The sequence below is a fragment of the Amphiura filiformis genome, chromosome 17, assembly GCF_039555335.1.
Source record: "Amphiura filiformis chromosome 17, Afil_fr2py, whole genome shotgun sequence".
NCBI lineage: Eukaryota > Metazoa > Echinodermata > Ophiuroidea > Amphilepidida > Amphiuridae > Amphiura > Amphiura filiformis.
Genome location: NC_092644.1, coordinates 12,416,953 through 12,444,796, shown reverse-complemented (window position 1 = coordinate 12,444,796; position 27,844 = coordinate 12,416,953). Strand labels below are relative to the sequence as shown.

Below are 27,844 nucleotides of genomic sequence, written 5' to 3'. Positions count from 1 at the left end.
TCATTCGTTGAAGCGATTTTTTGGCTTTATAACAGGGCCTACGTGACTGATAGGACACTGATATGATGCACAATACAAAGTTAAAAATTCAGAAAAAAAAACATTAAAAAAAAAATGTCAAATTTTTTGTTGACTTTGGAGAACCACTAGACGTATTCTGAAGTGCTAGGATCATTCACAGTTAATTTGAAAAAAATTGGAAAAAAATTACAAATAAATTACAGTTTGTTATCTTTAATATGGAAACCACTAACTAATGTTTACCTCTTCATCTATCACATTATTATACATGCATTGGTTTTCCATGCATTTATAATATGTGCTAGATGAAGAGGTAAACATTAGTTAGTGGTTTGCATATTAAGGATAACAAACAGTCATTTTTTTGTAAATTTTTTTCCAATTGTTTTCAAATTAACTGTGAATGATCCTAGCACTTCCGGTTCTCTAAAGTCGCCGAAAACTTATAAAAAAAAAAAAAAAAAAAACTCGGGAAAGCGGAATAACTCCGCGAAATCGGAGTAGTTGGCAGGTATGCATTAATAAACATGGGTGTACTTCAGATTTTTTTTTTTTAACCCTATGCACCAAATAAGAACAAATGTCGCAGGAAATTTTGCAGGTAATTCTTTCTGCCCATTATGATCACAACTGAATAACATTAAACCTTCACACATTGTTGAGTACAAGTTGGTTTTAATTGGAATGGCATACGGATTAATTGAACATATGATAACATTAACTATCAATATTTGCTAGAACAGATTAAATGGTAATTACAAACTATTATTAATTTATTGTGAGTTCTCAAAGATTTTTGAGCAATTATGTAATAACAATTACTTAAACAATTTTATTGGAAATAAATGCATTATGATCGAGGGACAATTACAAATTGAATTTAAATTTAGAAAGAAGTGATGATGATAATGATTATGACCAAATGATTACTTGGCAATTGCAAGGAGCATGTGTTTTTTATGCAACTTCTGAGATACCGATCGGATTGAGTGCCACATAGACACTTTCTACTATGGATGCGGATCCCAGGAAATCAATTTTTGAAGCGTGTGATCTGTTGACAAAAGTAACATTACATAACTTCGATACTGAATTGAAATGGTCCTGATCACATTTGTTTTTGATTAAATTTATTTTATTTAACAGGGAATAATCTTATCTAACATGTTTTTTCCTGACAAGATGTAGAATTTGATCAGTACACTAAATCACCAATTCTGTGTGTAATATTTTTATAGCGTACAAAAATAAATCTTCCAACATTGAGTGTTATGAAGTATGTCTCATTAATTGTTTTACAAAAACCACCAAACTATATCAGACCACTGGCTAACCAAATGTGTCTTCCTAACATTTTTAAATGGGTGCACAAAAGTTGCTAGAACTATAAAATGTGACCAGATCTGATCCAAAACGGAGGCAAAGAGTGAGGAGAGAAAAACAATAAAAAACATAAAATGGCCATATAATGACTTTGCAACCAAAGTTCGTAATTGTAGTAACTCACTTTTCAAAATTTCCGACTTTGGTCTGAGTGGATCATATCAGGTCACAAATGTTTTAAGAAAATTGTAAAATGTTGCCTGAAAACGTTTGCAACTAATGTTATTTGAAAGTTTACAACACGTTTTATTTCACATTGGGCAAAATCAAAAGTTATAGTAAGGCTGCGATCACATCGAAGTATACTGTATACAGTATTCGCTAGTAGTATACTATGTGAACTCAGCCTGATCGAATGTGCGTATAGCGAATATTCTATGTGATCACAGCCCAATGCTCGCTGGGAGACTTGTCTCAAACTGATGAGCGAATTGCGCTAGTCCAGTTGAAATCCATATACCCCCTTGAATCTTCCACACAGGGAGTGTGAATTTCAAATGGGGTTACCTAAATGGGTGATTCCATTTAAAATCTACACCCCCTGTGTGGAAGATTAAGGTCAATTCTTCAATCTGGGTTCTATGGATTTCAATTAGAATAGCCCATTGGTAAAGACATGAGTCTTTTTCAGTTTTTCAAATCCATGACAGATCTTTTCCACAAATTTAACTTAACAATAAATGTTTAAAAATAGGTTTAAATATTAATTCCTACAAAAAACACATGATCAACAGAATAAAAAATAGCCTAAAACAATGCAAAACAAAATAAAAACATTTGACAAACAAAATCAATTTTGTATTGGCAGTGCAGTGAAACAAGATGGTTCAGTCCAACCTCCCTTATCCGGACCTCTGTTATGTATCTCTCTGCCTCACAGAAAACCTGTTTTTAATGCCCAGAGAGCTTGATTTCATGCACTTTCAGTGTTATAACCCCATTTTGATTAACCTTTTGCTGTCTCAATGTTAGCACTTTAGACATTCAATGCAGAATCACATAATTCACTTCTCCAGATTTTTCACTTCTCTGGCCAACGCTTGGCTGGATAAGAGATGTTGGACTGTATTACAAATTACAAGTACAAAATTCAAGTGCCTTTTTTAAAACTCATCGGCAGGGGTTAAGCCAGGATCCAAACACTGCCCGGCTGCAGACCTGATGGCTGTTCTGTTTGGGACTTAAGCTGCTAGTGGATAAGCCACCATGTGGCAAATATTACAACCAAACAACTTTGAAGTAATTAAAAAAGAAGTTGTTGATTTAACAAAAAATTTACTTTTACAGAAAATTCTACTCGGGGAATTTTGGGTGGCTAAGCCCTTGCCCATCAGTGATGAGCAACATCTAAAACAAGTTCAAACTCACTAATATCTATACAACACACAACTGGTAAATAATTCAACAACAACATAGTTTACATTGATACACCATCTCTACATAACTGACATTATCATATTAACAGTTTAACAAGCAGATCCATATCATGAAATGCTTCACTTTGATGCAGCCAGAATGTGTGAAAACATGGTAACTTTTTTTTTTCAAAACAATTTTGAGTGTTTTTCCAAAATGTGTTCAGTTTACCAATCATTTATTTACAAATCACTAATTCAATGGAACCGAGTATTGTTTCATTAAACTGGACTATACAGCGAAAACTGCATTAATACACCTGATAACTCAAACTAAAATCCACTGGTCACAAATTCACAATAGTATTTGCATTTCCAAAACCAATCATCTGCATTTTGGGAAAATATAGCTTCCAATTGTTAATGAATGCAGTGATGGTAACTGAAGAAGTTTAGGAAGAGAACACTCTTCCATTTGCCCATTGTACGGTTCCGCCATATGCAAGGAGTGCCTCGATCTGGCAGCATACATGAACCAGTCATATTCTTCCTTTCATGTCTATTGCCCGTTCAAGGCTCTCCTTGCAATTGGTCAACTGGGTCATTACAGAAATCGGTCATAACATATTGTAACAAACAATCAATTTCACAATTAATAGCTTTCCCAAAACTTTCGGAAGTCCCAAACCTACAGTAAGCTGCCTACTCATTACAACTTTTGGGTCATTTGAAGAGCACTTTCCAGAACTCACTCATCAATCCACTAGCACATACTATCATAACATTATTTGCTTTTAACTTACACAACAAACTTTGAATATTATATTTAGTAAATTGTGAAATACATATGGACACAACTGAAATTATGTAAACAAAAATTATTACATTTTTTATGTGGATCATTAAGATGACGAACATGTGTTGAGAGATTGAGTGTTTTAGAAAAACGCTCTTCATCGATTAATACGCAATCTGCTTAAGATTATGGTACAAATGATTATGCTGCAGATATGCTTTATAAAGTTGACAACAAAATATCCAAAGCTGGCAAGGTTTGATCTAATAAAAAAACCCAGTAATAATGAGTTACATGTATTATATAATAATTATCAGAGGACATTGACGCATTTAATCAATTACGCTGTCAATTCCTCTACTTAGCTTTACCCCGCCCTCTACCAGCCACACGCTTGATGGCTCTACCTCTTGGACTTGGCGTTCCCCCAGCTCCCCCTTTGTTCTCTTGTTTAACTGCAACTTGTTCTGCCCCATTCTCTGTTGATTTCACTGGTGCAGCAACCTTGGCTTTTGCATCACCGGATGGAGTCGGACCTTCCTTTGTGTCAGCTGTGGCTGTATCTCCATCTTTCTCCTTTGTGTCTTCCGGCTCATCTACACCAGAGGATGCCGGAGCGCTGGTGTCTTCCAAGATAAGATCATCTTCCACCTCATCTTCTGTCAAGTCATCATCTACTTCATCTCCTAAATCACACTCTGCCAGCTCATCCTCTCCCATCGGCTGCCCTTCTGCGTTATCATCAACATCATCTACCACCTCACCTCCATCTTCCACTACGTCCCCACCACCAACCTCCTCATCTCCTTCGATATCAACATCTTCATCACCCCCATCTACCTTTTCTACAACCACCGCCGTGCCAACATCTGCATCTTTGCTCTCGCTTCCTGGGGCATCGTCGTCCATCTTCTCGGCAACTCCTTGATCATCAGAGGTTTCTGTATTTTCATCAGATTTGGAATCATCTTTGGTGGTCTCCTTGTTAGCGGATGATTCGCCACTATCCGATGCTTCGTTCTTCACCGTGTACGTTTTAAGGACATCCTCCAGAGTCATATTCTTCTTCTTACACCAATCCTGTAACATTGAAAGCAATCAATTGGCATATATTATGAATTAGGAAAGGATGGAAATTTTGAAATGTTTAGAATATCTTTTCTCCTACTAGTTGATTCCCTCACCTTCATGACAGATCGTTTAGAATGAACCTGGGTCAACAAAGTGGAGTACTGCCCTATTTGTAGTTTTGTTTAACACCGTTTGGTGTTTTGTAGTTATACTTCTCAAGGTCACAGTTTTCACTCTTAATCCCTGCCATGTGCATATTTATTTTGTGCATGAAGCACGACTTACCCAGAGTTTCTTATGGTGATTACTCTCAGCGCAGTGCAGGTTCTTGGACACGTTTGTATAGAATTTCTGGCACACTTTGCAGAACCATCCTGACACTGGGACGACAAACTCCACACCTGAAGGAAATATTGAGATTTTAGTTTTAAAGGTTATGGTACATATAACAAAACTTCTCACCTAATCTGTTGGTTGGGATTTGAAGAATACTCAGCATTGCTCTTAGGTACTGTGTTATGAACATCGCATACGAGTTCAACTAATATTTCCATCGTAATAATAAACCGTCTTGTTCAGACGGTTTATTCACAATCTCTGATTTTGACAAATCTACAGCGCCTAAAGTCTTGATTTTTGCAGGGTTCTTAGTTTACTAAAGTACATTACAATTGTATAACAAACAGAATTAAAAAACAATATTGAGGGCGTCCTCCTCAGCAAATGTTACAATATGGTTTTACAGAGGTGTAAGAGAGGTAACGATCCACTCCCTGAAAAACATGCAAGCCAAAGGCGAGCACCTTGCCAAATTTCCGGAAGTGCAAGGGGGCTTGTCCGGGGATTAGGCTGCAGGGTATCACCCCCCTCAAAAAAAAAAAATTCGCTCTTTTTATGACAAATTATCATCATCCAATCCCGGATGTTAAAAAAAAATTTAAAAATTTCCGGATTTCCGGAATTTTTTTTGTGGCCACATTTCCGGAATTTCCGGAAGACTTACACCTCTGTAATTAGCTAAAATGACTGTAAAAGGCTCATTAATATGCAATTTTTACCAATATTTTGCTAAAAATCTATGCATAAATGTTCAGCTTTTATTTTGAACATTTTGCCTTGAAACTTGGTCAAAGTGTTTCTAATATGGTCTAATGTATTATATTATCTAGCCGCCCTCTAATTTGAATAATTGCATAAATAATGAGCTAATTTGCATAAATGATAATTATGCAAATTAGAGGGTGGCTTCGCTATACAATACAATAGAACATATTAGAAACATATTAGAAACACTTTGACCAAGTTTCAAGGTAAGATAGTATTATTCAATCAAGCTAAATCAAGCAATATCAGTCGGAACTTGGAAATATTGATTTATGATCTAGCCACACAAAGGAAATATTTCCTTATTTGCTAAATGCGCTGCGCTTAAACGCGAATAAAACATTTTCATACGCGCTGCCGCTGTTTCCCTAAACATAATAAATACACACAAAAACAACATTCACATGGGATATGACGCCTTGTCGCAGCAGCTCTGGACTTCTGCTGAATTATGTGATACATGCTAAAAGCCTACCGTATCCTTAGGCCTGCGTACGGTACCGGACCAAAGATAAAGTTAGGCTAGCTTAACCGACGAACTCGACATTGAGAAACACGTTCTTAAAAAGTAAAACCGAACCTCGTTCTGTTGGGATCTGGAAAATCTACCGGTATGTCCTGGCTGTACTAATTCCAGGAAAAAACCTACTCTTAAGCCTACTTACCAGACCAAGAGAAAAATTAGATCAATTTAACAACAAACTCCAAATTAGGAAAAAGCATTCTTAAAAAACAAAATCTAACCTTTTTCTCTTGAAATCTTGACAATTTACAGGTCTGTCCAGGGCGACCGCCAAGCGTAAAGTGAATCAAAAGTGATCACTTTCATCCTTCAATGAAACGCCTGAATAACCAATCGATCAATGCGATATTATTATACAATCGCTGAACAACCTTTGTTCAACAGCTAATAGCTCCGTAAGAAAATACATTTTTGTTTCCTGTTGTTTTGGAAACGCTTTAATTGCTCATATCTTTGGAACTGGTTGTTCAATTTCAATGGGGTTTTCTGCAAAATACAGCTTTATAACTGCTTTTTACTTTCCAATAAGAAACTTGAAAATTTAATATTTCAGAGTTCCGACTGATTTTGCTTGATCGCATCACATGTATGAATGGTATAACAAATTACCCATAATGGCACCAGCTGGGATCCCTGTCTGAGTCTTAGCTGCTTGTGGCTTCTGTAATAATGAGAAGAGAAAAATAAATAAATCACACTGTAGGTCTAGAATTTAATGACAACACCCTAGCAAAAATGTTTTTACCATGTTTACAATTAAATATTCTAGATACCATTACTTGATCATGGCCAATGGAGTGTATGAAACATATGAATGGTACATGCCAGCAATACAAAGTCAACTGGGTACATAGAGCAAACATTTCAAGTGATCATTATGACAAATCTAGTGATGAAAGTTACACTAATTTAAAGCACAGGGACTGCCTTTTGAGGAGAGCAAGAGCAACTGCTCTCCTTAAATCTGATATAGGAGTGATTTTTAGCTCTCCTTAGCTGACCATTCTCTCCTATTGCGTAAATGCTCTAAACAGCTCTGCTTGAAGACTCCAGAAGAGCTTTTTAATGCTCTCCTGCAAATTCCAAAAGACAGTCCCTGCTTTACATAGACAATATTTGCAACACTGTCACCAGGTCAGTCCTAGAAAGATCAAGCAAATCACTATCATTGTCCATTGGAATACATACAGGAAATGTAGGGTACATTTAACGCAACACCACATCGAACCATAAGCACACCGGTACACCACATGTGTGTCTATTGTAAGAGGCTCAGAATTTGGAAATTTCACTGGTTTTCTTTCTCAGCGGTGTGACACAAGTCATGTGACCACCATGAACAATATCAGTTTGATAAAGACATTGAAACTAGTTACTGCTACCCTGCCACATCACAAAGGAAAAACTGGGAAACTGTACAAAGAATGCGAGATAGAAAACACCATGAGTTGCAAATGAACCACCCACCTTCAGGTATGATCAATATCATTATTATTTTTAATGAGCTTTTCACTTACAGGTTTTGTGGATGCATCCTTTGATGGCGTTGTCTTCTCAGCTTGCTGATTCTTCCTATTCTCTGCAGCCATCTGAATGCAAGAATAGAATCAATCACCATGTTAGTTAACACAATTTGCATCAATACATTGTTGCAGTGTTTTTTAACCTACACACAGTTTCAGCATTCTTTTCTGCACTTTCCTGACGATGTAGCTTGTGCACTGCATAAATACAACCCCCCTGAAATGAAGTACTCTGTGTGTTTTTTTATTTCCATTTTTTCATATAGTTTGTGGTTTGATTAGCACTAAATAGGCATAATTAACAAGGCTCTTGTTAATTGGTCCTTCAAAAAATATGACTTGCACTCTTCAAGTGTTTTATGGTTTATTGATTGATCACTGTGTAAGGAATACACAGATTTAGGGTTTCTCTACCGGAAGTCAATTTGTGCCGAAATTCCTTCCCACAATATGTGTATTGCATAACAAAGGAGATGGATTAACCTCCGAACTGTATCTATTGTTATGCAAAAGACTTATTGCATAGTGGGAAGGAATTTCGGCACAAATTGACTTCCGGTAGAGAAACCCTAAATCCGTGTATTGTAGAAAATCAACATGTTATAGTCTATTCCAGTTGAAATCCACACACCCCCTATGGAAGACATGACCTTAATCTCCCACACAGGGGGGTGTACATTACAAGTGGAGTCACCCAGTCAGGTAACCCCGTTTGAAATTCACACTCCTTGTGTGGAAGATCAAGCTTCTGTCTTCCACAGGTGGTGTATGGATTTCAACTGGAATAGCCCTATCAGCCACCCAATTGGGTACTTTCTTAGCTATAAGAAACCTTCTTAGCTCTTGCATCACCAGATGGAGACGGCTGTTCCTTCATATTGGCGACTTTATCTCCATCTTTCTCATCTTTGACCACCTCTTCCCGACTCTCCTTTGTGTCCTCCGGTTCATCTACACCAGAGGATGCCGGAGCGCTGGTGTCTTCCAAGATGAGATCATCTTCCTCCTCATCTTCTACCAAGTCATCATCTACTTCATCTCCTAAATCACACTCTGCCAGCTCATCCTCTCCCATCGGCTGCCCTTCTGCGTTATCATCAAAATCATCTACCTCCTCGCCTCCATCTTGCACTACGTCCCCACCACCAACCTCCTCACCTCTGTGTACAGAAGTGTAGATAATCAAGATACTATGGGCTATTCCAGTTGAATTTCATACACCCACTATGGAAAATACGACCTTAACCTCTAACACGGGGGTGTAGATTTCAAATGGAGTCACCCATTCAGGTAACCCTGTTTGAAATTCACACTCCCTGTGTGGAAGATTAAGGTTATGTCTTCCAGGGGGGGGTGGTGTATGGATTTCAACTGGAATAGCCCCATCAGCCACCCATTTGGGTACCTTCTTAGCTATAAGAAACCACCCAAATTTGAGCATTTTGGGGCGTTTTCCTTTGACTTAAATACAAATTGGGCTACTTGAGTGCCATCTGTCGCCACCTAAACAGGGTGCTCTGGCGCATTTGGGTTGAAAACATGTGGTAACTCTGTTCACGATCGCTGGAATCTCACTCCTAGCAAATTGAAAAAGTTGTCTGCTCTGGAGCCCCTCATACCCTAAAGAATTAGAACATTTCTTTTAACTTACCAAGCCATGAAGATGGGATTTCTGATGCTCATGTAGGGCTTTTTTCCCTGTGAAATGTAGACGGCATGGCAAGCAACGTTCCGTGTATGTTTTCTTCCACTGTTGGAAATACAAGTAGGAAATTGTTACTGTGCAACTATAATAAAATGATGCAAAATCATTTATGATTGGCCAGGTTTAAATTTTTACAGGTTATTTAGTTTGTGTAAAAGTGTGAAACAATGTTTCCATGCTAAAACAGCAACTTTTAAACCATTTCAATTTTCCTTATTGGTAACAATTAAGGCAGTTGAATTCTGAAACCATGCCAAACATATACACCTCCTAGGTTCAGATATGGAGATACTTAAGTATGAAGATACTCAACTGACCAACTCGAAACTAGGAACATGTTGATAGCATAGCGTACATTGCAATCAGCATCAGTCAGGGCTCTGATATAACATCCAGAGTGCCTCGGGCAATTCGTAAAGCATGGTTAGGCACCAGAGACCGTCGATGCTGCCTCGATGCTTGTTATTAATGAACTATCAACTAATTAATCAGAATTAACGCTAAATATATATTGGTCAATATCACTACAGGCACATATTACTATTTTATCCCAATTAACAATCGTAAATAAATTGATTTCATAAATAATAAGGATCGACCAAGCATCGATGGTCGATCGAAAGATCGAACTAATTTGTTTCTATCGCCTTAGCAACCAAGACAAATGCTTTGCATTATATAAATCTTCAGTATGTGATGTGATCAAGCAAAATCAGTCGGAAGTCGGAAATATTGACTTTGAGATAGCCAAACAAAGGAAGTATTTCCTTTTGTTTCCTATTGTTTTGGAAACTCTTTATTTGGTTGTCCAAATTCAATGGAGGTTTCGGCAAAATGTAGCTTTGCAAATGCCGTTTACAATCCTATAAGAAAATGTAGTAAAGATTATGTCAAACTTCGGACTGATTTTGCTTGATCACACCACATGTCACTCTGCAATCACTATAATACCAGGGGGTGTAGGTGACAGTTTATATTTCTGCTGTTCATCAGTATGTGGTACCGTAATGTAATCATGACATTATAATTGGCTACTAACCTTGTGCAATGGACTTTCTTCATGCGTTGCTGCGGGTCCTGGAACAGCCTCCAGACAGATGCGGCACAAGTAGCTGTAATTTCCAGCCCTGCAATAAAACATCAATTTACAGATGCTCATCAATCACATCAGCTGCATTTGAACGCAAAACTACACGCTTATCACAGTCTGCTCGTGATGAGTTTACTGATGTACAAATGCACACGTGAGGTAATGATTGGGTAATTGAATTGCATTACGAAATACCAGCACATCATTTGTTGAACAAGTCGCGATTTAGCATCGCGTGAACCTGGCATGACCTAGATCTTTTCACGCCATATACACGGTGAGCGTGTACGCAAGAGCGAAAGGATCTTCTTGAGAACTGTAGAGCCATATCCATTATTACAAGAAAAACAATATCTAATTAGCCACCATATACAGAAATGATTGTCCAGGTAAAACAGGCTGCAAATATATCACCATAAACATTATTCATTGAGGTTTAATTGTATACTGAGTCCGACGAACGTTTTGTGGTGGAACCACCTTTGATTTTGTGCGGAAAAGTTGATTGCTGCATTCAATGTGTCAATTTCTGATCATGGTTGTACTGAACGCTATATATTAAGATTAAGAACATCCGACCTTGGGAAGACTGCAGTATGGCTTACTGACTGTTGGTCACCCGACTCGTCTATACATCTTCCCCTATTCAAACAAGACTTTGGAACAGAATAGATGGCATAAATTGTGCACCAGTGTGACCACGCAACAGTCTCACCGTTTCGCACATTTCCATCACGCACAAAAACCAGTATCCACGTTTTTAGGTTCCCAACTTATCGGGAACATGACCACTCACAACCCCATGTGAAAATTGTGTGACATCTCTCACTTTATTCCCAAGTAATCTTGCAAACTATGTCTTGCATTCATGACCTAATCTACTTGGGAATCCTTGAACTAAAAAAAGATCCACAGAATACCGAGATTTGAACCCAAGACCTTTGGTTCATTGGCATTAGCCCCATATTTTATCAAATGAACTTCGCATGCTGATTGATGACAAAGTTGACCTTTTTGAAGTTTACATCTACCATGTGTATAGGACATGGATTAAAGTCTAGTCTATGGTCCAATGTCTCGATATGCTTTTAGCCATTTCAACAAATGCAGTGAGATCTTTGCTGCAAAATTGTTCCACTGTGGAAAACCGCTGATAAGGACAAAGCTTGTGCATGGGCTGCATGGTCATAACCAGTGGTACCAGGGTAAAGATTATTCAGTAATGCTTACTGAAATGTTCATTAGTCTTCCAAAAATAATGCAAATTGACCCCTCAAATTTGAGCAACTAGAGAAACTCAAATTCCTGGGTCATGTATTTCACCTGCCAGACAATGAATCTCTGACATTTATGTTCCACTACACTGGGAGAGGAATCCGGATGACAATGCTCACTGTTTTTGCAGTTTGTTCAGCACATGTTGGGTGATCCTGATGGAATGCTGCAGCCAGACCAAATTTTTCAATGCCCAAGATCACAGCAGTTGGGAGGAAACTTGTGGTCGCCTATTGCTGCTGCTGACAAACTTTCCGAAATATGCAACTGACAATATCTTGTGGTTAACGGTTGTGTTTTAATGATATATTTAACAACCAATGAGAACAATTGGCATCAAGCTTGGTTAATTTGCCGTAAAAGCACTTAATGCACCGCTTGTTATGTAAAGCTAAGTCGGATTGTAAATCATCTGCATGCAAGAACACCGCAAGTGCTATTATCCAACACTACAATGTTCTTGCTTTGATGCCATTCAAAAGTGAAAATGTGAACATGTATAACGCTGAAAACCCCATGGCCTATTTCATGCTTTAAAGAGCTCCTGAGCCTCCTGTTGATTCAGCTAACTGGAATTAACCGGTCATTTGTCCTCTATTCAAGGAGCAGATGATCATCATGATTATATGACCTTTCCCTGCTGTGCTACTGTGATCAGTGACATTGTGCAAACTGTACCAGTGGTTGGGCTTTAATGGCCCAACTGTAAAACTAGAGAAAATATCATCTTGTGAAGCGCCATTTCTTTACACTCTACGTTATTGTAACCAAAAAATGTAACTCTCCTAAGGCCATACATACATGTACAAGGCTAAACATTCTTTGCATCAAACTTGATGCTCAGGCTCTACATGTACATTGGCGTCTGTATCACATCAATGTGGTGGATGTACAGTCATATCCAGACTTGCATCCTGATGCTTGACATGCTTTGTTCTTTTGTAGTCATGCCAATGCAGTTGCCCATTAATGGATCCTGCTAACTCAGATGCAAGTCTTTTAAGATTGTTGAGGCATTTATTCCACTGAAAATTGGTCTATCTCCTCCTCGTCAAAGGCTATTCGTTGCATGCCGAAGTGGCCTGGACTAAAGCGCAACCTTTTTTGCCTCTTGGCATAGATTGGATCAGTTGTTGTTCACAACTAGCCCGACCATGATCATCGGAGCTTGTTTACTTATCTACCTTTAGGAAAGCATTACTAACTAGGCTCAAATGTTACACCCTGCTTCTGGCATTTACCAAGTCAAAAGGCAAGCGTCTAATTAGAGCCGTGTTAGTAATGCATATTACAATGTAGGAATGGCATATATAGTGCAAAATAAATCGCCCACAGTTATACTACTTAAATCGGCATAGTGCACAATAACATTTCATAAGTATTTGCACTTTTGACACAAAAATGTGGTATTGGCCGAATTATCTGTTATTTCATTTTACCGGCGGAAGCCTATGCACTTCATTCGAAATTTGCATTATGGATCATCAGATCTTTTATAATAGACAAATACCTGGGCCCCAGAGACCATGTAAGCTTTATTTTAGAGCCTAGTCGGAATTTCTGTGCCCATATTTCAAGGTACAATAAAGCTTATTTTTGAGACTTTCATTCTACGAGATCCATTACCAAATCAGCAAGTTTCTATAATTGTTCTTGTCTTGATATTCATTTAATATGAGAACCATTAGTTTACAGTGTATATGTGCAAAGTGAGAATATTTCCGTTCGAATGAAAATGCAAAACTCTCACTTCTCTAAATAAATAGGACAATTATGCCGAGATTCATTTATAGAATCGACTGGATTTCTCCTTTGCTGCTTTTAAAGTGATTCCGTTCACAAAAAATCCATGCGGATGTTTGTGCAAAACTTGTTTGAGAAATTGTTTTTAGACTTGGCAAACTCTTCCAGCCATGGTGTGTTCATAGCTCAAAATCATGACAATAGAGCAAAATCTTGCTGAATATTACCTTAAAAAATATTAGTGTTCCCAACCAAGGCTCATGTGACTTCCAACCACTCCATCAAAGTACTGGTAATACAAAGACGGCGGTATCTAGCCAACATGGCTCGAGGTTTTACAATCTAGTGTGCCACAAGGTTACAATCTGGGTCCACAAAAACAAGAGCCAGATTATTACATCTTTTAAGTGGCTATCAATACATCTTATTGAGTTTGGAATGTCCCAAGAAACAATGCTACTTCTTGTGGTGTGCCACAGGGTTACATTTTGGACCCACAAAATAGGAGAAACAAAGTACTCCGTATTTGCGGTCACTGTGTCCAGCAAATGGTAGTAGCATGTTTTTATGGGAGTAAATATACTGCAATGCAGATCACAAAGGATGCTGCAGGCAGATTCATATACTAACTCATCATTCTTGTCTGTTCCTTTGATGTTGGGCAAGCCGGCAAGTTTAATTGCCAGTCCGAGACGTCCGGGGTCACCGACTTTACCCTTGACCTTGTCCACCGTTGTCAAGTGCTGTTTATTTTCCAAATGCTGATAGTATTGCTGTGAAGTAAAATAGTTTCATTATTCACATTAGTTTTTGAAAAGCAACACAAATATTGAGCGCAAATATTGTGGCGCATATAGATGGGATAAGAAGGTATGTCACCCTCTTGAAAATGTAGAGATAAAAAACAAAATACAGGAATCCATTTACCCAATGATCGATTTGGAGTTGGGCAACTTTTGGATGGAATGTACCTATTGGTTTTGTGAATGTGCAGAGAGCTACAAAGGTCTATACATAATTTAGCTCTAGTCAGTTTCAAAAAGAGTGGGGTGTTGTCCGACACCAACCTGAAGGAAGAAGTGAACCGATTCTAATAGCCCCTCAATGCATTGTAATGTAGCAGGGAGCTCTATCAGTTGGCAGTTGCAGGGGCAGTGAATAGATTCTAATACCCACTCACTGCATAATGTCCAAAATCGCTGACTTTGTGTAAAATTTCAACATATTTTGTAGCGCTGTTGCAACAAGGTTCTGCAGTGGCCTTAGCTTTAACAAAGCTGTAGTTCAGGTATGTGCATAATCCTTGCAAGTAGCTAGTGTGGAGTGATAGATGATGAATAAGACAACAACATGTATATATTCAATCACACTGAACAGGCAAACTGGTATATGTGATCAGGTATTCAAGGATCTTCGGTCTTCTGTTCCGAAAAACCTAGAAATACGCTGAAGTGCTCCGAAATCCATAGTTATGTCAATTTACGGGTAAACTGTTAAGGGTGGGGAAATTATTAATGTTGGGGTCTGAGCTCTCTGCTCAATGAAATCCTATGTGGGAGTCAGAGGTACATGTATAGTCCCCTGGGGAACAAAGACATATAGTACGTTTTTATGACTGAAAGTGAAGTGTTTAATATGCAAAGATGGAAGTCATTTACTATTCAGCAAATATTTCCTTGTGCAAGAGTTCCGGATTCAATGACACGCATGTGTCCTTGGATGTGTGTCAATACCAAATCCAAGTATGTTGTATGGTACCTGTGGCTGACATCCTTATTATGGACAGAGATTTTGTAGGGTTACATCTTGAGGGAAAAGAGCAAAATCATTCTACAAATAGTCCTGATTTTGCTTGTGTCACTTCAGAAGAACATATTTTGGGACTTAAGGTACCGGAATGCAAACTTCATAGCAAAGGTCGGTACCTGTATAATGGATATTTGTTAAAGCCAAACCTACGGATGGCATGAATTAACAAAGATGACAGGCAGCATCTTGGAAAGAATTCTTTCATCACTGAAAAATGACATTAACGGAAGGCATAGCATGGAATTTGCTCTTTTTAGCAGCTTTGAAGGAGTCCCAAGGCTGATCCTATTAATAGGAAGTTCCTAACTATTCGGGGCTAGAAACGCAAAAGCTATTAATTCCTATGTAATATAATGTGCAATGGAGGAGGTTCATCATAACAACTGGACAATGTTTCTTAAGAATAAAAGGGGAATGCACAGCAATGTATTGCCAAACCAGCACTGTAATCTTCTTTACAGGTTTTAAGGTATAATTGCATGATTTTGGCTCAGGTGCGGCATTTGAATCCACTGCTTGTTTCATAATTTGGCGCAAACAATCATAAAACATATCTTGTAGTAAAATCCTGTAAACTGTAAATTTTATATTTTGTATGTCAGTTCAGCAATATAACCAAGCACTAACATGAAGTAGGCATATAAACAAGATACTATGTTGCCATGATATTCAAATATAACATTCAGTTATATCATATTACACCTTAAACAAGAACGGAACATTAAAATATTAACATTAAACATCTACCATTCGACAAAGACCTCACTGTTATACTATTCGGCAAGGATCATCTGTACTCCACCCATTTGGCACCGTTTACAGCGTAAACACCAAAGTGAGGATTTGAATCCAGTTTTGATTTGTTATTGAATCACATCATCAGCTCATTCGCCGAACAAGCTGCATAGCATCGTGTGACCAAATCATTTTACATTATAATCAGGAAGAGCGCGGTCGGACAGTGCAAAAGGACTTTGCTGAATATAAGAAGAAAGTTTCTCCGTGAACCCCTTTTTGTAAATCCAAATTTTTGGGGGGGCACTTGCAATGAATCACCTCATGAAATGTTGAGCCAGTTGCAATGTTTTTTTATAATACATTGTAACACATAAAAATATAGACGAAAATACATATTTTTGAATAAGAATTCGACATACTGTATTTCGTCAAATAAACGCCCCCGGGGGCGTTACATTTTCCAAACGGGGGGCGTTTATTCAAGGTCAATTTTAGAACGATAATTCCCGTTAAAATCATTAGGTAAACTTAAAACTCACGCTAAAATGACGAACTCTGAACTAGAAACACCGACTTCTGGTTCACTTCCGGTTTCAATCCAGATTTTCGCCAAAAGTGACGCTTATTATCGACCATGTGTGCAACTTGGTAAGCTTACTACACAAGATAGCATGGAAATATCAGCATTTTTGAAACATCTTGGTTGAAAAAAGTGGTGGAGGGCGTTTATTTGAGGGGGCCACTATTTGACGAAATACGGTAATATGTAACTAATTCCTCTGGACTACATCACCACAATTTCATTGCAAGTGATCTCACTTTTTAGACCCCAAGTTGTTTTGCCAAAGCCTGCAAACATAAACAAATCCGCCCAAAAGTAATACAACAATCTTAGAAAAAAATATTCGAACACCCTGTACTTTGAAGACCTCATTGGAGATGGCCCCAAATGCAAATTAGGGATTAATCAGGATTAATCATAACTCTCCAAGTGGTGTGCGAGGTTTAAATACATTTTACTGAGATTGAAGGCTCTGAACAAGTAATGACTTTGCCTTCAATATGAAATAAAATAAACGGTTAATTCGTGACTGTAACACTATTACATTACCTCCATATCAGGGCATTTGAAGTTACACACATAGCATTTCAAGTTGTACAACTTCTTGTCCTGAATGTGCAGGCCGTAGTTCATATCAGTCAGCAATTTCACCTGCAAGAGATTCAAGAAGAGTTATTTGCTACATTAATAATGAAATGATTTTCTCAAGATGAATCTGGAAAAGTTTGAAGAAAGAGATGGGTTTTAAGCTGGTGTTTAAATTGAGAAAGTGTGTGGATGTTACGAAGATTGTTTGGAAGCGAGTCATAAACAGTTGAAAGATTTACCAGAATGGAGATTGATGACTTGCAGGAGATCAACGTTTCACGCTGTCCTATGCACATAAGTCAAGTAACTCAAGTCAATGTATACGAGTTGAATTGCTTTTTGTCAGCGACACATTCAGCCATGTAATGCATGACATGTTTTTATGTCACAATGTACCATTAACAGTATTTTACAATTTTTTTCATTGTCTTTTTATATTATGGCTCCTGATATTTTTTTTATACATACACTGTGTTTCCAAATAAATATGCAATTTAGAAGGCTTAGAATGAACTTACCTGGTGACTCACAGTAGTTGCGCTGTTATCACGTCCAGTGCCCTTTTCTTTGGAATCTGTGAAGATGATGAAAAAATAGTTACACATTAGAGGTAATTACTTTTGCACTCCCACTGGTTTCCAATGTGCCGTCATTGCTGTCAAGTGATTTTTTGTGATTTCATTTTGCGCACCTTAAACCACGAGGGCTCAATCAAGGCACTGTTGTTCATACGTCGCATAGAAACAACTGCTTCAACTTTTTGAAGCCACTGAATATACTAGGCAAGAAGCACTATAGTGGGTACAACATTCATTAAATGGCAAACTGTTTTCAGCAAGCACAGACAAAAACAATGATTCAGCTTCTTGAAAATTGGACCCATGCCAGAATTGTGTGTTATTTTTCGTTTTTATACTAGACTTTTAACACTGGGAACTGCTATTACCACAACCAAGGCAGAGAAAATCCTCGATGGGGGAGGAAAACGAGGGTCAGGTTCATTAGTGCCCTTTTAATTCCCCATGCACACAGTAGATCCTGGAGGAGGAAGTGGAAGGCGATAGGGTCAACAGTACACCATTGATCCCATAAATAGCTTCTACATGTACTTAAATACTTCACAAGCAAAAATCTTATGTTCTGCCTTGCCAAATCCAGAAAAAAGCATGAATTCAGTAGATCGTGGAGGGTGCAGATCAAAAGTTCCTCTGAATCCAATAAATAGCCGATACTTACTTGGATCATCACATTTACTAATCTTATGTCCTTCCTTGCCACATCCAAAGCATACAGAATTTCCTGGATGGAAGAGGGGAAAAACAAAAGACATTTCATTGTGAAAACTTTTTGTATTTTCAGCAGATGTTGATGTCTGTGTTTATCTGAATAGTTCACACCACTGTGGCAAAAATATTTCATTACCTATAACCCAATGGTGTGGGCGCATATCCAGGTTTTTAAAAAAGGCGGAATAGGCGGTTTGTGCTAATTTGAAAATATTATGAAAATGTTTGCTAGTTAATTGCTTCTAATAAAATTTTTATTATTTTAATAAAACAAATAAAATAATACAGCAAATCGGACATTACTGTCCTTTTTCTTTGTCAGGTTCTGGTTTGTCCAGCATAAGCAGAATAGTCAAGATATATCTTTGACTCAAGATATCTCTTTGTCATTATGTTATCTTCACTTGGTTACAGGCAAACTTCCAAACCAACTCCAGGACGGTAATGGCCAATTCCATGCCAAAAGTGCCTTTTGTAACGTCGTAACAAAATTTTGGAACATTATTGCTCAAAACAGGAGCATTTATTTCAAACTTGATAATCATGCCTCCATAGATTGATGTCACACCTACTTCAAGATAGTAAAGAAAAAAATTGTGGAAGCACCTTGACAGTTTTTTTTTTATTATGAAAAATGTTACGGACGTTACATTTGAGATAAAATGTAACGTCCGTAACACTAAATCAACAGTGTAGGACGATGCTTTTCATGTTTACATAGAATGGAGTCAGGGCTTGCTCAATATAGTTAACAGAAAAAATAAAACACAGAACTGAGTGGATATTTAAGGATATGTACCATCTGTCAAAAAGGCAGGTATTTTTGTGTAACGTCCGCAACGCTCTTTTCTAATTTCTGTAGCTAATTAACTAAGAAAGCCAAAACAAAATTGCTTCATTATATTGAACATTAGAGTGTGTACTAGTAGCATACTAAGAAATAAAGTGCAGCAAACATGTGTGCTATTCACTTAAAAGTTGCAAGTTGCATGTATCTGTAACGTCCGTAATGGTGGAATTGGTCTAATGTACTTTAATTTGCTTGGAAGACCTACATTTAAACAAGCCATTATAAATTATAAAAGCAAATCAGACATTACCATCTCTGTCTTTGGCTGGTTCTGGTTTCTCCAGTTTAAGCAGACTGGTCTTGACTCGAGATATTTCTTTGTCGTATGCTATCCGCACTTGGTTGAAGCCAAACTTCTTCACCAGCTCCGGATGGTAATGTACTTTGCCTTGTGATTTGCCTGGAAGAGCTACATTCAAACAAGATACACAAAGTGTAATTAGGGTGGCCCCAACAAGGTATGTAGATATATGTATCTGTGGAAGAAAGTACCTGGATATTGGTTAGTGATGACTCCATTTAAGGAAGAAAACATTACTGATTGAAATGACAATTGAATACCTGAGTGGAAGAAGGGCCCAACTCCAATTTTTTTACAAAAATGAGTTAGACCAAGCATTTTATTGCCAGCAGACTGTTCTTCCTTGTGTGTGAAAGATAGCCAAAATCCACTCTCTAAATAGTCTTCTACGTACACTTAATCATGGGTTTCAGGCCCAACTCCATGGAGTTGGGCCCTTCTTCCACAAATATTAGGTTAAAGAGAACTTTTGTTCATCCATGAAATCTGCTTTTCACTACAATAAACTTTCTTGCTAACATATTACATGCTTCTACTTGTGCAATTAATGGATAATTATCAAATTTCTGTAGCTATTTATAACATATCTGCTTACGGAACTGGCACTTGCAGTATATTAGTGGAAGAAGTGCCCAACTCCAGCTCGTATTAAGACCTGTACCGTTGCTATGGAAACATCATATATAATTTTGAATGTATGTAATATTGTATGTTCATGTATTAAAGGTCCCCTGAAGATGAAAACATTCTGTCTATAAAACTTTTCCAAATATTAAGTTTTTTCTTAATATCTCAAAAGTCAAAAACAGTTTTGATGGAGTTGGGCCCTTCTTCCACTCAGGTATTGCATGCATTACACTTCATCATCACACCAAGTATGTAGTGCGTCGGCTGTGGCGTGAAATATGGATTGTCCCAAGTCTCTCACCTTACAGGCATGTGAAATGGAACAATCCATCTTTTGGTGATTTATTAGCAGGGTTGGCACATAAATCATGATTTAAATCAAATGATTAAAAAAAAAATCCGTGATTTAAATCAACTTTTCAATTTTTGGAGCGATTACTGTATAGGAGCAACTCTACTAGTCTCAAATCAAGACTGGAGTCAAGTCTAGCAAGTTGTACCCAGTTCGTAATTGTACCCAATGTAAGAAAAAACTGATTTAAATCAAATAAATTGATTTTTTGAAAAAAAAATGATTTTCACAGTTTTATATACACCAGGCACAAAAAAGAAACTCGTCAGTTATATTCATCCTTGCTGTTCAATAACTTGATAATTTTGGATTATTCTGAAATATACATATTGTTAATTGGACTTTGCTTTCTCATTTGACACCCTGTTAGTGAAAAGCGAACAAGAATTGACCAAGATATGCGCCACCAAAGCCGTAAACCCCAAAATCAAAAGTTGCATTTTCAACGATTTTCAATGGGAACGCGTCGCTGTATTGCACACAAGCACCACGGGCCAATCAATAAAGCACACAGTGTAACAGGCAAAATTGAATCGTTAAAATTGCAACTTTTCATTTTGGGGTTTGAGAGTTTGGAGGCGCATATCTTGATCAATTCTTGCTCAATGTTCACGAACAGGGTGTCAAATGAGAAAGAAAAATCCAATTAACAAAATGTATATTTCAGAATAATCCAAAATGATCAAGTTATTGAACAGCAAGGATGAATATAACTGACGAGTTTCTTTTTGTGCCTGGTGTACATAGTATTGGTACCTTTCAAAGTCTTTCTGTAATAATTAAAGTCGTGTCAAAAATTATTGTACAGTACAGTATGTAAATTTACCTCCTTGCATTGGCTGAGCACCCGGCTGCTGTCTGCCTCTTCGCTGTTGCTGTCCACCTTGTCTGTTCTGCTGTGGTTCATTTCCTTTCCTCTGCTGTTGCTGTTGATTTCCTTTTTTCTGCGGTGTCTGTCCTTTCTGCTGCTGCTGCTGACCCTGATTAGGCTTTGACTGCTGTTGGGGCCTTTTCCCTGGCTGCTGTTGTTGACCTCTTTGCTGCTGCTGACCACCTTGGCTTCCAGTCCGCTGACGCTGACGGTTGCGTTCTGAACATGGATTAAATTAATTAAGTAATTAATGTTAGAAGTGCTGCGCTATTTAATAGAAAAGCAACAAGATTCTCTAACCGCAAGTACTAGTACCACATGCTTGCGAGATTGCATTGGGCCACAGAACTTTTAATGACCGTATGAATTATTATTATTTCCTGAAATCCTTACTTCAAGTTCCACCAAGTTGTATCCCCTATATGTGACCGTACAGCACGTATGAGCCGTAAATGTCCTAAATTGTATTCCAAGTTACAGTGTAAAATGTGCATGAAAGTCGTATTCATCTGTACCTCAAATTGGCGTGACAAATATCTCATTTTGATAGTCAAACACCTTTTAAACCAATCAATAATCCTATTGTTGAAGAGGATAATAAGCTTCTACTTTAGATGTCTATAGAATTCTTAATAGCTCAGGCAGAAATAGCATAGGTCTCTTCCTGAACATGATTCAAGCTATACAAAAAAAATAAAAAATCTGCAGCATTCTTCTGCAAATGTGATGTGAGATCAAAACTAATTTTGTGATCAATTTATTGAGCAAATTTGGCTTTACAGTTGTGTTCACTTATTCATTGTCAAGCTCAAAAATTCGACACGAATCGATTCATGCAAAGATTCTCATAAAATATGAACTGTGCAAATCCATGTGGATTTGCGCAAACATTTACAGTTTACAGAAAGATCGATTGGGATGCCTCTACCAATACAAATATGAAGCAACAACAGATTAAACATACCTCTCTTTCGGTCTAGTGCAGTGTTATTACGGCCAGGCGTGGAGCCACTCAATGGCCTCTTCCTGCTGTCATTCCTTCCCATTCCTCCCATTCCCATCAATGGCTGTATACGCCCTCCTGGGCTGCGCATGGATGGTCGAGGCTCGGTTGGGTACCGTGAAGAGCCATACCCCCTTGGGGATGGGGAGTTATAGAAACTTCCTCCACTGGTATCTAGAAGAGGGCCAGGAGTAGGCAGCAGTGACTGTTGTGGGAACTGAGGAAATGAATGAGGATAAATGGTTGCTTGAATCCCTAGAAAGAAAATTGTGTTCTACTTACATGTAGAATCTTGAGCAGGAAACTTTTTCGACATTATAATGAAAATGGTTTTATTTTTATTTTGGGGCTACTTTGGGGGAAAAAACAACCCAAAACAGTAATTTACCATTTGGGGGCAACTTTTGGGATTTGAGCAGTTATACTGACAAACCACATTTCTTTTGAGCCACAAGTCTCAAAATAATTGGGCTATTTTCTATTTAAAAAAATACATTTATAAATAATTTAATTTGGAGGACTATCGCAAAGCATGGGGACTTTGCCTGCTGGTGAATGGGCTGTATATTTATTTGTCTATGACAGGACTGGTCAAGATGCAGACTGACCCTAAAACTGTGGAAATTGTTTATAACGCATATTCATGCTATTTGTCCAGTGAGTCTAGACATCTGTGAGGTATCCAAACATGCACACAACAATTTCTCATAGTTGTGTCCTCAATGACCATGTTTACAATTTAAGCACAAACTTACGTCAAGTCTCGGTTGTTTCATCGCCATACGGGTTAAATCATCCTCCATCTTTCTCTTTCGCGCCATCATCTCATCTTCCATCTTTCGTTTTTGCAACAACATCTCCATTTCTTCCATCTTACGATTCTAGAAAAACAAAACAACAGAATGACAAGCATTTCAGTGTATTATTGGCAAGCTCACCCATACACAATTTTTACAAACTTGCAAATAATATTACACCAGGGACTGTCTTTTGGAATTTGCAGGAGAGCATTAAATAGCTCTTCTGGAGCCTTCAAGGAGAGCTGTTTAGAGCATTTATAATGTAAGGAGAGAATGGTCAACTAAGGAGAGCTAAAAATTGCTCTCCTATATCAGATTTAAGGAGAGCTGTAGAGAGCGATTGATCCCGCTCTCCTCAAAAGGCAGTCCCTGATTACACCACTTGACTTCACCTGCCTTCAATAAAGTCACATATCTGGAAATTGTCTGCTTTGGTTCAGTATCTATTTTGCATACAATACTCAAAAACCATTTCCAGTGACTGTTATTACCGTATTCGTTCCATTAACCGCCCATGCCCCTATAAGCGCCCACCCAGTGAGTTTACAACAAGCAAATTGATATCAGTTTATTAACTGCCCATGCAAATATGAATCCTGGGCGGTTAATGGAATGAATACGGTAACCCATATTGAGTAAAATTAATGTTTTGTTATCCAAATTTTCACACTTCAGAATAAAGAATTACACAAAATTATCCCCCATACATGAGGGGGCTTGTTTGCTTGTTTTCCACCGACCGATCCTAATCTGGAAAAAAGTGGGTTTTTTTTGGTTTTACTGTACAAATTAATACCGACCCTAATTTTGGAATTTCAAGAAATATTTTTTCTTTCAACATTTTTGACATCCTGAAAAGTTTTTTCAGTTTCTACACACTTCTAAACTGTTTTAAAAACATGAACAAAATTAAAGTGGTATACAGTAGAGAAATATCCCAATTCACAACTACTTTGAGCTATTTATTTTAACATACAGTCATGTTTTGGCTATGACCTTTAAAAAAAATAATCCCGACCGACCGACCCAAAGTTGTAGCGGACAAGCAAACTATCTTTTTTTTGTGCCCAATTTAGAGACAATCCTCTATGAATATTTATGACCAACCTTCTTGTGTTGATCTTCTTCCAGCTGCTGGACTCGCTTCAGTGTCTCTTGAAGCTGCACCTGGGTCTGAAGCTGCGCTTGCAATTGGACGGGATCCTGGCGTTGGTTCTGATTCCGCTGCTGCTGATTCCGCTGCTGCTGATTTTGATTTCGCTGCTGCTGCTGACTTTGATTTCGCTGCTGCTGCTGATTTTGATTCGCTGCTGCTGATTTTGATTCCGTGGTCGTTTCTTCTGCTGTCTATTCTGGCGCCTCCACTACCGCTACGATTGGAATCGCGGTTGTTGCTGCCGCCGCCGCCGCCACTCCCGGACTGTCTGCCATACACGCTGTCGTAAATATCGCTGGTCTGCGTTGAACTTCTATACCCCAGGTCATCGCGAGAATCCAGTCTTGCTCGGTCCTGCTCATAGGTTGAGCTTGAGTAGCTTTTTGGTTCGTTATCATACCTTCCACCAGTACCGCTCGAATAATTCCCGCTACTACTTGAATAATTTCCAGTACTGCTTAAATCTCTTGAGTAATTTCCACTGCTGCTTAAATCTCCGGAATATCCAGACCCACGTCCCTGTCCTCCTAAACTACCATAGCTGTAAATCATAAGCAGAAAACATAACCACATTTTATGCACTATAAATCAAATTGAAAATAAATGAGAATATAATAAATTGACAAAAAAATGAGAACAAATCTCAGAATTTCAAATAAAAATAAAAATTTCCCCTTAGAAATCGCGTCATACGGGCTCTGCGTGAATGCTGGTCCAATTAACTGAAAAGCTCATTCATTTAGCAGTATGATTTTAAGTACAGACCACTTGACATGTGACGATTTCCCCCCAGTATGCGCACAAATTATGGCAATTTCCAAGTATCCTTTGCCTTGCAGAGTGTGTACACATCGTAGTTTGCTCAGGGCACGTGCATTTTAAATTGTCACCACATTTCACATAGTAAATAGAAAGCCATTGAACAGTGTAGCTGTTCGTTCAAACATATCGATAGACCAATCCCTCACCTTTGTTGATAAACAATGATGTCAAGTGGTCTGTATTTCAAGGAGTGTGAAAATTGGCAAGTGAGATCCTCATACATGTAGGTCAATAGCAAAAAATCGGTAATTTGAAGGGGAAAAATCAAAAACAGTGGAATTTTAAGTGTTTTGAAGGCTGTTCTTGTATACAAATTTTTGATGGCCGTTTTTGTTAACAGGCATAGTTACTTGCAAAAAAGCGATGGTATATTTTTATTACATGTTAGTTAATACCATCGTCTTTTGCAACTAACTATATGACCATTTGGTTCAAATTTGATAGGCTTCGGCAGTGAGCAGTAAAATTTCTACCTTTTGGAGAAAGAATTTTAGGTTGTCCCACTCCTCCACTTAATTTCCCAATGAAAAAAAGCCCTGGCACTGCCACTCTCAACCGTAACTAACTGACCCATCTCCTTGGATATTGTTGGAGAAGACAACAAACAACTTCATCTTTCTTTATTACAATTGAACCTGAATTCAAAATAGAATCACCTACCTTGTTGATGATGCCTGCACATCACTGCCCAGGCTACGGATTTGCTGTGGCTCTGGCAACAGACCTGTTCCATATGAACTTCCCACTCTAGTCGACGAAGTCGAGCTCCCGGTCAGATTGCCCGAAAGCCCCAGCACCCTAGCGGCAAATGCAGCATCTTCCAGCTGTGACGATGAAACATTTCTGGATGCGAAACTGCTACTTGATCCACCAAGCCCGTAAGAACCGCTGGAGCCTGTTGATCCAACGAGGGATGGGATGGTGCTGGAGCCAAGGCCTCTTGAGCTTCCTGAGAAGCCGTAGTTGTAATTGGCCATGTCTGAAATTATTAAAAGGAATCATTTTGCTTTTGATTTGATTCTTGTTTTTAACTTATTTAATTTTGTTAATGCATTGTTGTTGTTGCCATTATTATTTGTACTTGATTGGAGTTGCATAGTGACTCAGGGTGGTGGACTGGTCTGCGTTTTGCCGGCTCCTTGTTTTTGCTCTGTTTTCTTCTCCCAGCTCGGCTCCCCACCTAAGAGTTGCTGTGTGCTTCCAATCTTGTGCAATGTACCCGGTCATTTTCTTGCAATATTATGTATATATTCTGCAAGGAAATTGCACAAGGAATCCAAAAATGACATTGTTTTTTATGGGGGGCTAATGGTTAGGGAGATATTGCAAGAAGAATGTGAGATTTTTCATGAAAATTTTTCTGAATTTTGTGTGATTTTTTTATTTTTATCTTATACCCCACATCAAAAAGAACATTATATTTGAGCTCTATAGAGCTAGAGCTTTCAGAAAATGTGTACTTTTGCTATGCTACCTGCTATAGATTTTCCATGGCGCGAACATTTTGTCGGAACGCATAAAAATGTACAATTTGTTTTCAAACTCTTAATGATATTGATAATGCATGTACAAATAATTACAATTTATGTTACAAGACACAATTTTGCACAAAAACACATGTACAATGTTTTCTAACTGATTGATATAGGAAAATTTAACAATCTTTTGTAATAATGGGGCAGTTTAAAGAGAGAATCTAGTACCGGTATGTTACACGGAAATGGAACACATGATCTCGCATTCATCTACGGACTTCAGAAGGTACAACTCTGGTGAATTTCCTCTGTCTTGTAAATCCACACCTACATTAAGAACACTTTCCTTGGGCACTATGGTTTCCTTCATAAGTTTCTTATAAAAGCAATCTTCTCTGGTGGTTTTAGTATAGAGCCAATAGCCTTCAATAACTTTTGCACCGGGGAATTAGGTGTGTCCATATTCTGAAACATGGATAGTTTCAGTTAGTTTGATGAGTGATGACACCATCAGATGTAACATGAAAGAGAAAATATTCTCTGTTACTATAATACTATCTGATGATGGCTTTAGTGCTACAACAGAGTCTTTCCAAATTAAGTTTGTAAGCTTAATCATTGTCTCTATGTCAATTCCTCAGAAATGCCCATATTGTCATCATCAAATTCTTCAGTATCTGTTCCAAATATATGATGGAACAAAAGGGTTCCACATAGCCTGTGATGGTGGCATTATTGATCTTACACATGGTAAACTAGGTCTAGGTCAGTGTCACATTCACTCTGTTGTGATTTTTGCCAAAATAATTACCAGAGTGTTCAGTTCAGATTTGATTTTTTATTGCAAATTTTGCTCAGCACTTTTGTCCTTCTTTTTCTTCGCATTTAAGGCTCCAGCCCAAACAATTCTAAAACTTAATTGCTTTTAACTTACTGTAGGGACAAGCAAAAGTATTTTTCAATTGCACTTATAATAATAAAAAGTATTAATTAATAATTTCACCAACTAGAATAC

At 37.9% G+C, this 27,844-nt stretch overlaps 1 protein-coding gene across 1 annotated transcript; it reads right to left on the bottom strand.

Moving 5' to 3' along the window:
* Positions 1 to 676: 676 nt before the first annotated feature.
* LOC140136972 (uncharacterized) lies at positions 677 to 26,331 on the bottom strand. Its single transcript, XM_072158635.1, has 17 exons — positions 26,015 to 26,331; positions 24,745 to 25,073; positions 24,484 to 24,686; positions 23,332 to 23,457; positions 22,538 to 22,793; positions 21,529 to 21,792; positions 19,673 to 19,831; positions 18,523 to 18,585; positions 17,805 to 17,860; positions 17,248 to 17,349; positions 14,220 to 14,362; positions 10,521 to 10,608; positions 9,428 to 9,526; positions 7,771 to 7,842; positions 6,863 to 6,914; positions 4,912 to 5,027; positions 677 to 4,635 (listed from the first exon to the last, which is right to left on the bottom strand). The coding sequence occupies exons 1-17, from the start codon at positions 26,329 to 26,331 to the stop codon at positions 3,913 to 3,915; spliced, it is 3,168 nt and encodes a 1,055-aa protein (XP_072014736.1). The 3' UTR covers positions 677 to 3,912.
* Positions 26,332 to 27,844: the final 1,513 nt, after the last annotated feature.